Here is a 12175-nt window from a genome sequence, read left to right on the forward strand (position 1 = left end):
CAGAGATCTAACAAAGAAAGCAGTGAGGAACTGTATGGCCAATCCAGATGAGGAGGGAGCCTGGCATTTGGGACCACTTTTCCCCACAAAATATTTGCTGATACCTAATTTTTTACATTCTTAAAGCAGCAAAATAGACTTATATACTAACATGATCAAAAGGCACTCAGACATTCTTTTTTATCTGTTTAACTGTTGGACAATAAATAAAATACACAAATAAGAGTCAAGGATAGGTGTGTTTTGTGTGTGTCTATATCTATCTTTTGGCAACCTAATTAAAAAAAATTCATCTTACTTGAAATTGTCCAGATAGTCAAAGGTTATTCATTAATTAACTCAATTCAATATTAGTTCAAGGTCTTAAAATTAATTTAAGGATTTTGAAATTACTATTTAAGTTAATATTTGGTAAAGGAACAAAAGTTGGAGAGTTTGGCAGATGTGGCCTCTCTCTCTCTAAGCCAACTTGGCAGGTGAACTCACTGCCCTCCCCTCTACATGGGTCATGGCTCTCAAGAGTGTAAATCTCCCTGGCCATGTGGGACAGGACTCCAGGGATGAGCCAGAACCCAGCACCATGGGACTGAGAAAGCCTTCTTGACCAAAAGAGGGAAGAGAGAAATGAGACAAAATAAAGTTTCAGTGGCTGAGAGATTTCAAATAGAATCAAGAGGTTATCCTGAAAGTTATTCTTATACATTATATGGATATCCCTTTCTAGTTTATAGTGTGTTGGAGTGGCTAGAGAGAAGTACATGAAATGGTTGAACTGTATCCAGCAGCCTTGATTCGTGAAGATGATTGTATAACAATATACAATGTGACAATTGTATAACAATTTTACAATGTGACCATGTGACTGTGAAAACCTTGTATCTGATGCTCCCTTTATCCAGGGTATGGACAGATGAGTAAAAAAAATAAGGATAAAAAATAAATAAATAACAGGGGAGGGAGAAGGAGTAAAAAAAATTGGGTAGACTGCAATACTAGTGGTTAATGAGAGGGAGGGGTATGGGGGTATGGGATGTAAGAGTTTTTTCTTTATTCTTTTTTATTTCTTTTTCTGGAGTGATGCAAATGTTCAAAAAATGACCATGGTGATGAATATACAACTATGCGATGATACTGTGAGCCACTGACTGTACACAGTATAGACTGTATGTGTGTGAAGATTTCTCAATAAAAATGTTAAAAAAAAGAAATTCCATGAAAGGGAACACTTAAAAGATATCAGTAACTATAATTCAAATTACTTTAACATATAATTTTTACATTTTATAACTTTAAACATTTTGTGGAAGTGATAATTTTTATAATCCAGAAAAACAATTTATTTAATTTAGGAAATTTAAATTAATTAAGCTTTCCACATACAATAACAGTTAAAGTAACCAAAAAGTTATCAGGCTTCAATTAGAGATAAAAACAAAGCTGATCTGGTCGGGACTAAGGTAAATCAGAATACAGGACAAAAGATGATAGTGTATATACCTGTGCCAGTTTGAATTTGTTGTGCACCCCAGAAAAGCCATGTCCTTTAATCTTCATTCAATATTGCTGAGTAGTATCTTTTTTTATTGCTTCCATGGAGATGTGACCCACCCAACTGTGGCTGGTAACTTTTGATTAGATGGTTTCCATGGAGATGTGCCTCCACCCATTCAAGGTAGGGTTGCTTACTGGAGCCGTTTAAGAGGAAACCATTTTGGAAAAAGCTTGAGAACCACCAGAACCAACAGAGCCCACGCAGTCAGAGACCTTTGGAGATGAAGAAGGAAATGCCCCCAGGGGAGCTTCATGAAACAAGAAGCTGGGAGAGAAAGCTAGCAGATCTTGTCATGTGTCCTTCCAGCTGAGAGAGGAACCCTGATCATTGGCTTTCTTGAACCAAGGTATCTTTCTCTGAATACCTTAATTTGGATATTTTTATAGACTTACCTTAGTTTAGACATTTTCATGGCCTTAGAACCCTAAACTTGCAATTTAATAAATTCCCCCTTTTAAAAGTTGTTCGGTTTCGGGTATATCACATTTCAGTAGCTTGCAAACTAGAACAATACTCTAGAGCTTCACCTATTGTACGAGACCAAAAGCAGAGAGGTTTATTGTGTCTAGAATCTAAATTTTCTGTAACACAATCTAAATCAACCTGTCTGGATAGCTCATTTAAACAGTCCAAACACAGGAAGCCCAGAATGGGAACAAAGCCTGTAATTCTGTATAGCTTAATATAATACCCGGAGACATCCCAGACTATGGTAGGCTGATAATTAAAAAGTATTGGTAGAGTCCTTGAGGGACTAGAGAAAAAATGTGGAACTATTAAAATTTCCAATCTGGGAAACTTCTGATACTCTCTCAAACATTAGAACTCCCAAGAAAATACATCAAGCCCTTGATTTTGAGGCTTGCCCTTACAAAATTAGTTTCTATAGTGGAAAACGTAAGCCTACCAATAATTATGCCTAAGAACTGCTTCCAGAAAACCTCTTAAGTTACTCAGATGTGGTGTCTCTCTCTCTCTCTAAGCCCAACTCTGCGAGGAAAATTATTACCTTCCCCCATATGTGGGATATGACATTCAGAGGTCAAAGTTTCCCTGATAATGGGGGACATGACTCCAAGGGTTGAGCCTGGCCCTGGTACTGTGGGGTCAATAATGCCTTCTGGACCAAAAGGGGGAAAAGAAATGTAATAAAATAAGGTAGCAGTGGCTAAGGGAGTTCAAATAGAATTGTGAGGCTATTCTGGAGGCTACTCTTATACAAGCGTCAGCTAGATAAAGCTAGTTGCTGTGGTTTGCCATACCTCAACTAACATCATTTCCATTAATCCTAAAGAACTCCTAGGGCTCTGAGTTTCACATACTAAGTTTACTTTCCTGAAACCTAAAACTTCCAGAGGGTTCCTAGGACAGATAAGTCCCGAAACCCAGAGGGGTCAGCCTCTCCAAGAATATTAACTAATTTCATCCTTCTTATTCTATATTGTGGACATCCCTTTTCAACATGAAAAAGTTAGAATGGGCATGTCCCAAAGACCCCTATAAATTGTGGGTAGGATCAAAGGAGTTATAACAGAGAAGACAGGATTTAACAAGTGAGTATGACTGCTGAATCACTATAATGATATTTCTTTCAGCTTCCAGTGTTTTGGAGCAGCTAGAAAGTAAAACCTGAAAATGTAGAATGGTAACCCATACCAAACTTTGAAATCTTTTCTGTGATGATTTGTTAAGATGTACTTCAAAAATTATTGTTCTCTCTCTATATATATATACACATACGTATATATCAGGCAATCATTTATATATGTTATATTTCACAATAAAAATGTTTAAAAAAAGTAATTAAGCTTTCCATGAGAAAATAAACCCAAGTCTTACTTAAGTTAGAATAGCATGCTAACATATTTTTTACGCTGTAATAAAATTTAAAAAGACATATTTATAAACCAAATTATCAATGTTATCTAACTTCTTCATGGAGGCATTTTCATTATGAATATTATCTGAACTTTTTTCTACATTATTATACTAAATATATTTTTTAACCTTATAAAAATTTGCTAATTTTCCCCTTGAATTATAGCTTCAGCAGATATTTGAGGCTTTTCTAAAGTACAGTAAGTATATCTAAGGCATTGAAATTTTAATTTCTTTCTCCTTCCTAAAAATTCTTGAGTTTTCTTATTTTAAATTTAAATACATGATTATTAGTCTCTCTAAGTGAATCAAAACAGGAAGTCCATTAAATTAACTCGTTAATGTTTTTCTAGAGGATGGCAAAGTACACTGATTTGTTTGCTCAGAAATTATTTTACACTCACACAATAGAAGAATTTATCAAAATCTCAGGCAAACTAGGGAACTCTGGAAATTTATAGCTGGATATTTTACCTATTGTTTATGTCCTGTATCCTGAAATACTCATTCATTCATATTGTGATGAATTAGGGGAACAACTTTTAAGATTTATTAATGCCTTGGAACTCCCCCTTGCATCCTGACTTGGATTATTTGTATATTTCTTTGGGACATCACTATTTATTTTGAGCGAGGAGAAAAAGAAATGCTCTAGACAAGTCAGAAGTGATCTTTGCTATTCTCATTTCTGTTCAGGCTCATTCTTACATTATTTATATAAACAGGCAAAACTTTTTTGAAAATATCCTCTCTTTGTTCTAAAACCATGTAAAACCAGTTTCAAAGCCTTTTAAATATATTTTTTGTATATACATTTTCCCCTGTGAGAAATCCTTCTGTCTGAACTGGATAGTCCTACAATGTATTCAAATGATAAATTTTTATGATGAATTAAATCTTCAAGTTTTGAGAATGAGCAAGCACACACAAAACAGGTTATCATTATAAAGACCATTAGGAAAACTAGTTTTTTGTGTGAGGAGGAGGAAGCACTTTTTTTTTTAATGAAAAAAGCTTTTATTTTATTTTTAATTATTTAAAATTTTTTTATTTACTTTTATCTAATTTTTTTTTTTAGTTTGGGGGGAAGTACTTCTTTAGATCTGCAGCCTACTAGCTTTCCTCATTTTAGGACATTTTCAACCATTATTTTATCTTCAAATATTGTTTCTGCTCTATTCTCTCTCCTTTCCCTGAGGTACTATAATTGTACATCTGTCAGACCTTTTCATGCTTTCCTTATGTTCTTATATACTTTTTCATATTTTTCATCTTAAAAGTGAACTGCATAGCCATTAAAGAAATGAAAAATTTAAACTGCAATGAGTCAGCCATTAGGAAGGCTATTATTTAAAAAAACTGAAAATACAAGTGTTGGTGAGGATGTGGAGAAATAGGAGCCTTCATACACTGTTTGTGGGAATGTGAAACAGAGCAGCCACTGCGGAAAACAGTTTGGAAGTTCCTCATACGGTTAAACAGAATTGCCACATAACCCGGCAACTCCACTCCTAGGTATTTACCCAAAAGCATCGAAAGCAGGGACTCGAACAGTATTTTTCACAATTGCCAAAAGATGGAAGCAACCTAAGTGCCTACCAAGAGATGAATGGATAAACAAAATGTGATGTATCCATAAATGGAATATTATTCAACTGTAAAAAGAAGTGAAGTGCTGGTACATGCTACAACATGGATAACCTTAAAGACATCATGCTAAGTGAAATAAGTCAGATACAAAGGGATGAATATTGTTTGATTTCTCTTACATGAAACACTTAGAATGAGCCAATTCATGGAGACAGAAAGCAGAATAGTGGTTAACAGGGTGAGGAAAGGGGTAATGGGGAATTATTGCTAAGTAAGTTTGAATTTTGGTTTGGGATACTGAAAATAGCCTGGAAATAGTACTGAAAATTACAATGTACTTAATATTAAAGAATTGTCTATTTAAAATGGTTAAAATGATTTTTATGTACATTTTACCACAAATTTACAAAAATTAATATTTTAAAAAATAAACAAACTTAAAAAACACAACAACAAAAAGTAAATTACAACCTAGTGGACTTACAAATCTCAAGAGTGTTATGATTCTACATTTGCTAGCCATACAAAAGAGACATCTTACATGTCTATGTAAATTTAACAAAGCATTAAATTAATGAGACTGAATAAAAAATTGTTGAGCAAACTTCTATGGTCAAATTCCTGTTTTTAGGGATGTTGACTTTGACTATAAGGAAAAACACTTGAGCAAAACTGACCCTGTGCCCTGTCATTTTGAAAAAGGATGCACATCACATCCCACAGTAAAGGAGGAAAAATAAACAAAAGAAACATTGCACTCTGAGACAAACCAAAAATAACAGGGTCATCAAAACACACAAAACCTTAAGCATTTCTTCTAAGTTAGAGAGCTCGCAACTCGTGCAATGCTGATGTTCTGAAGATATATCTTAACTTTTTGCAGATATAATAATCATGCTTTCCACCACAAACAGATTGATCGTAAACTTGATAAACTTTAAGAATTTTGTTGGGGTTTTCCTTTTAAGTAGCTGTTGCAGTTTTTTATTTGATGAGCCAGTGTTTCTGTAATCTGACTTCCTCACAACTTCTTTATAAGTAAACTTTTCTTTTCCTAAATGCTTTTGGGTCTGACTTCTTTTCACAAAAAGAAAATTTTCTGAACTAGGAGCCGGGTGCATGGGTGGTTCAGTGGTAGGATGCTCACCTCCCATGCAGGAGACCTGGGTTCGATTCCAGGACCATGCACCCAAAATAAAAACAAAAAATTCTAGGCGCCATATCAGATAGATGCTCCTATGTCACTCCTCCTGGTTCCATGGCCAGGTTTATTTGCCCAGCCCTCAAAGAGCAAGTGTACCCCTTAAACACGCATATGAAGCTAACATGATATAGCTTTCCTTCTGAAGGAGGGGCTATCACACACTCCTGATGTCTCCCAAACACATCAGTTCCTCCAACTGCCCCAGCCAGTGCCACTGACCTTGACAGAGTTGTCCTGGCTGGAGGTCGCAAGAATGTGTTCACTTTCTGGGTGCCAGTCCAGGCCGTGGATTTTGGAAAGGTGGGCTGCTAGATATTCCACTGCAGTACTGGGTTTCTGTAATAGATCAGCACTGAGCATCATTGGTTCAGAAAAAACTCACTGAGTATCTAACGAGTCTGCTGGGTGCCAGGGGAGCAGGGGTGGGAGTGGGGGTTACAAAAATACTACGAGACACAGTCTCTACTTTCAAGAAACTCCTTTTTTTTTTTAAACAAAGCACCAACAAAAGACTTGTCCACCTCCTTCACACATGCTCTGTAAATGGGCCTATGAGCCTAATCATCATTTCACTCCAGCCCCATGCATGGCTTCGATGAAAGTTATGAGGTAGTGTGGCTTTTTCTGCCTTTGGTAATGCAGTCTGCAATTCACACTCCCCTTCCCATAATCATCCAAGAAGAGAGGCTATGACATAAAAACAGACCCACCCTCTATCCTGAGACTAAAACTACTAATTATAAAGTGATTGAGAACTAAGATCCCAAAAGGGAATGAACACGATTCACTAAAGAAAACAATAAAAATTATTAATAAACACATATAAAATGAATAAGCCCTGGAGGAAACCTCAGAATTATACACTAAACATTATTTTTTTAACCAATCAAATTAGAAGACATCTGTAAATAATATTCAATGCTGGTGAGTCTGCATTAGTCACTGCTAGTGTACATATAAAATCCCTTTGAGGAAAAAAATTGGTGATATTCATTAAGACACCTAAAAATGTTTCTTCTTTAAAGAAATAACCCAAATTCACAAAAAGTTGTATATACAAGAGATTTCATATCACTATTATCTGGAACATTAGAAAACCAGAAACAAACTAAATGCCCAATAAATAGGGAATAATTAAATCAGTTATAATAAATCTATCTGATACAATATGATGTAGTCACTAAAACTTATACTTAGAGTTTATAACATGGGAAAATGCATCTGTTGTATTATTAAATACAAAAAAAGAACACATAACTATGCATACAATATGATAAATCAAGTTTTAAAATTTTGAAAAATCAAAATGTTAGCGTTTCTCGGTAGTAGAATTATGAATGATTTTTATTTTCTCTTTTAAATGTTAGGTATTCTCTGTATTTTCTACAAAAGCATGTAATACTCCTATAAGTAGCATTATTTGCCTATGAGGTTAAGAGAGCAGTCTCCAGAACCAGCTCCCCCAGTTTCAAATTCTGGTTCCCAACTGTGCCTTAGCTTCCTCATCTGTAGAATAGGAATAATAATAGTGTCTATTTTAAAGCTTGTTATAAAGGGAAGTGAATCAATACACGTCAAGTTCTTACAAAAGTACCTGCATATAATAAATGCTTAGTAGACGTTAACAAGTACTATTAGTCCTACATGAATTTGAATGGAAATCAAATGTTATCATTTATACTCTACTTTTTTAGACTTGTGGTACTTGCTGCCATCAGTACTAATTTGACACAACAAAATGCCAGAGAGGTGAAAATATGACCAACAGGTTTTAGAATCCATATGACCATAAGTTCTACATATCAATATTTAATCAAATCTTAAAACCCTCTATCAGTTTAAACAAAATAGATAAAAGACTTGCTGAGCAAAGTCATTAGCGGACCATTCAGGAGACTAGAAAGGAAACGTTTCACAGTATATTTCTACAATATAAAGGCTTTGGAAAACAGGTACTGAAGGAGTTGAGAGCTAAATACCAAATTTTTACTTTGTCTGGAACCCTGAAAACAATCTAAAGCAAATATATAAGCATTACATATTAATTATACCTATTTTTTTAATGTATTACTTTAAAATGCTATACAGGTGACAAAATGAATAAAACCAATCACCAATTTAAAAAATAAAAGGCGGGGTGCACAGATGGTTCAGTGCAAGAATGCTCACTTTGCATGCAGGAGACCCGGGTTTGATTCTTGGACCATGTACCCCCAAATACATAATAATAAAAAATAAAATAAATACTTAAAAGGAGCCAGAAAAGAATGGCTATTATCAGACTGAACTAAAGGGACAGAAGACAAAAGCTAATCTGTGGAAGATGCCCTGTGCCAACCTCTATTTCTAACATCACCTTTTCACTAAGGAGTTACCTAAGCCAGCACATGGCTATAAAAGCAGGTCCAGAAACTAAATCCAGCACTGAGGATCTGCTACACCCAAGCTTTGCTTCACTTATCTCTTCCCTTTCCAAATGGATGACGATAGTTCCTGCTAGAAGGGGAAGGAAACAGTATAGTCAGAAGTAATGCTGAGACTTTATGGTCAACGTTTCATCAGGGACATCCCTGTTCAGAGCAATCCAAAGTAGACGCTCCCCACAAAAAGAGTGAGGATTTGCAGCCTCAGACTTGACAAAGCACGAATTGGATTACACTCCAGATCTTACAGAAGATGACTGTGCTATGGACTATTTCCCAATAGTCTGGCAGTCAGATGTGGGGGAGGCCCTTTCCCTGCATCATTATTCTCACTGATGCCAACACACCAAACTTCCAGTAGACTTCCCATTACAGCAGCAGCCTGGGATCCAGCACCTCTTCCGTGCCTATCAGTTACATGGGCTGCTGCTATGAGAAGGTATGCTCTGTGGGCTATTTTGAGGCTCATATTACAGCCTCTTGACTTAAGTGAGAATTTGGGCATGAATACTCCACCTTGGTGATTTATATTGGAAGCATTCCAGATGGTCAATACCCTATGTGATGCCTGCTGACTACTCTATCAGAATATCTGGTGCCCAAGGCTTGACTTCCTCAAAGTTCTATTCATTATTATTATCTTTATTTTGAAGATGATGAAACTGAAGCTTAGAGAAGTTATAATATGTGATGGTTGGGTTCAGGAGTCAACCTGGCTAAGCGATGGTGCCCTGTTGTATGGTCAGGCAAGCACTGGCCTAACCATTACTGCAAGGGTATTTCATGGCTGGTTGATAAACCAGAAGGCTGGTTTATTAAATCATCAGTCAGTTAATTCCATCTGTGACTGATTACATCTAAGATCAACAAAGGGTATGTCTTCCACAAACAAGAGAATCTAATCAGTTGAAGACTTTTAAGGGAGAAGAGAGAATTTCCATTGCTTCTTCAGCCAGCCAGCCTCTCCTATGGAGTTTGGCTAGACCTTTCACCAGAGTTGCCAGTCTTCCAGTACGCCCTATAAATTTTTGACTCTTGCGGTTCCTCATGGTTGTGTAAGACACTTTCATAAAATTCCTACTTACAGGTACCTCCTGTTGGTTCTGTTTCTCTAAAGAACCCTGACTAATACAGCTTGGTACTGGGAGTGGTTCTTGAGAAATAGAATCTCAAAAATTGGTTTTTGCAATTGGTTTTCTACTGTGAGTAGACTCAAAGGCACTGATGACTCTATTTCCAATAATCAAGATGGTACTGAAGTCCATGGTGTGCGTTGGCAATAGAGATACGTAAAATATTACCATTTGATTCTGCTGATTGTACACTTATACAAGGCAAGGAACTGGGTGAGAGTGCTTTTGACACTTTAACAGAGTTTTGTGAAGTTAAAAGGTATAATGATGTTTGTTGCTTGTTCTTAGATATGCTGGATACAGTTATAAGGGAATGGGATGAGTTGAAGCCTTCAAATTTGCAACTTAAATGCTATATGAAAGATACAAAAGAGTTGATGTGTGCCCTGAAAAAATATATATTTCCTGTGGTCCCAGACTTGAGATCCCTGAAAACCAGACCCAGAGTCTCATTGTGTGAGTAGCAGATTTACAATGTAAACTAAACTCTCAACCTTGCACGATGTCTGCTGTTAAAGTAAGGGCTTTGATTGGAAAATAATGGGATTCTGAACTTTGGAATGGGGATATTTGGGTTGATAATGACGGCAGAGGGGACATGGAAACTCTTTGATAAGTAGAGTGTAATGGTCTGCCCTGAGGAGAGAGCTACCTGATCTCCAGCTGAAGAAAGAGCCTCCCAACCTCCAGCCTGCCATAAGGAAACAGTTTCCCGGCCTCCTGTCTGCCCTAAGTAGTCTGCTATCCACCTTCCCCCTAGAGAGATTAACTCTTCAGTGTCTGTTAAACTATAACCTCCCCTGGAGAAATAGTCTTCACTCCTCTGTCTGGAGCAATTAAACCTGTTGCATCAGATGAAACTGCAATGGAATGCCCTGAAGTAAGTGACTTGAAAGACACTTCTAATTCTTTTCATGAACCACCCCCACCACCCCTCTTTCTTCAAGACCTATAACTAGACCAAAATCCCAAAAGGTGAGATAGAAAGTGTGACCCATGAAGGGGTAAGCTATACTCCAAAACAGTTGCATGAATTTTCCAATTTATATAGACAGAAATCAGGGAAATATGTGTGGGAATGGATATTAAGGGTGAAGGATAATGGTGGAAGGAATATAAAGTTGGACCAAGCTTTTATTGATATGGGCCCACTAAAAGCAAAGATTCTGTATTCAATGTTGTAGCGCCAGGGGTTAGAAAGAGTATTAACAATTTGTTAGGATGGCTGGCTGAAATATGGATCAAACACTGGCTGACATTAACAGAGGTTGAAAGGCCAGAATGGTCCTGCTATAACGTGGATGAGAGGATCCAGAGGCTTAGAGAGACTGGAATGTTAAAGTGGATTTATCATGGAAGACCTGCTCCAAAACCCCAGGAATGTCCAGTGGACACACCTTTCATCAGGATTTTGAGGAATAAACTTGTGCGACTCGCCCCATTGCCCGTGAAGAGCTCTGTAATCACCCTTCTCTGTAGGCCAGATAGTATTGTGGGAATTGTTGTCACTGAGATGGAATCATTAAATACAATGGGTATGGTCAGATTCCGAGTTGGCAGAAGCCATGTGGCAAAAGTTAATCACCACAGACAAGGTGGGCATGGCCACCATAATGGACAGGAGACTCAAAACAGCAGTCAAAATAATCTGACTCACAGAGGCTTATGGTGTTGGCTAGTAGATCATGGGGTACCTAGAAGTAAGATAGATGGGCAATCTACTAAATTCTTGTTTGAGCTGTATAAGCAGAAGAGTTTTAGATCAGGTGAAGAGAAGTCTAACTTGAATTACAAAAACAAAGAGTCATGACACCTTAATCAATTTCCAGACTTGAGACAGGTTACAAACCCAGAGCCCCTTGAATGAGGGGAATGTCGGGTACCTTTAGGGAAGGATCCTGTTACACTGCCCAAATTTACACTGTCAATGTTCCTCCCAGCCTTCTCCAAGGAGACCCATATCCTTTACCAAGGTAACTGTACACTGGGGAAAAGTAAATGATTAGATATTTTGTGGATTTCTAGACACTGGCTCAGAAGTAAAACTAATTCCAGGAGACCCAAACGTCAATCTGGTCTACCCAGTCAAAGAAGAGACTTACGGAGGTCAGGTTTTAGATCAAGTTAGTCTCGCAGTGGGTCCCCAGACCCACTATGTGGTTACTTCTCCAGTTCCAGAATGTATAATCGGAATCAACGTATTCAACAACTGCAGAATCCCCACATTGGTTCCTTGACTTGTGAAGTATGGGCTGTTATGGCAGAAAGGCCAAGTGGAAGCCAAGAGAACTGCCCCTACCCAGCAAAATAGTAAACCAGAAGTAATACCAGATTCTTGGAGGGACTGCAGAGATTAGTGCCACTCTTAAGGACTTGAAGGATGCAGGGACAGTGA

At 37.2% G+C, this 12175-nt stretch overlaps 1 protein-coding gene across 6 annotated transcripts in view; it reads right to left on the reverse strand.

Moving 5' to 3' along the window:
- WDR59 (WD repeat domain 59) overlaps positions 1–12175 on the reverse strand; it is a 139017-nt gene that overhangs the window by 71863 nt on the left and 54979 nt on the right. For 4 of the 6 annotated variants that reach the window (XM_077133033.1, XM_077133030.1, XM_077133029.1 and 1 more), the window contains one exon: positions 6444–6560. The exons of 1 other annotated variant lie outside the window; for it this stretch is intronic. In XM_077133033.1, the coding sequence (XP_076989148.1) occupies positions 6444–6560 (117 nt within the window). Of the gene's footprint in view, positions 1–1497; positions 1696–6443; positions 6561–12175 lie in introns of those variants that run through there. One more of the 6 variants, XM_077133034.1, reaches the window with a different exon arrangement.

Source organism: Tamandua tetradactyla, chromosome 16, assembly GCF_023851605.1.
Source record: "Tamandua tetradactyla isolate mTamTet1 chromosome 16, mTamTet1.pri, whole genome shotgun sequence".
NCBI classification, from domain to species: domain Eukaryota; kingdom Metazoa; phylum Chordata; class Mammalia; order Pilosa; family Myrmecophagidae; genus Tamandua; species Tamandua tetradactyla.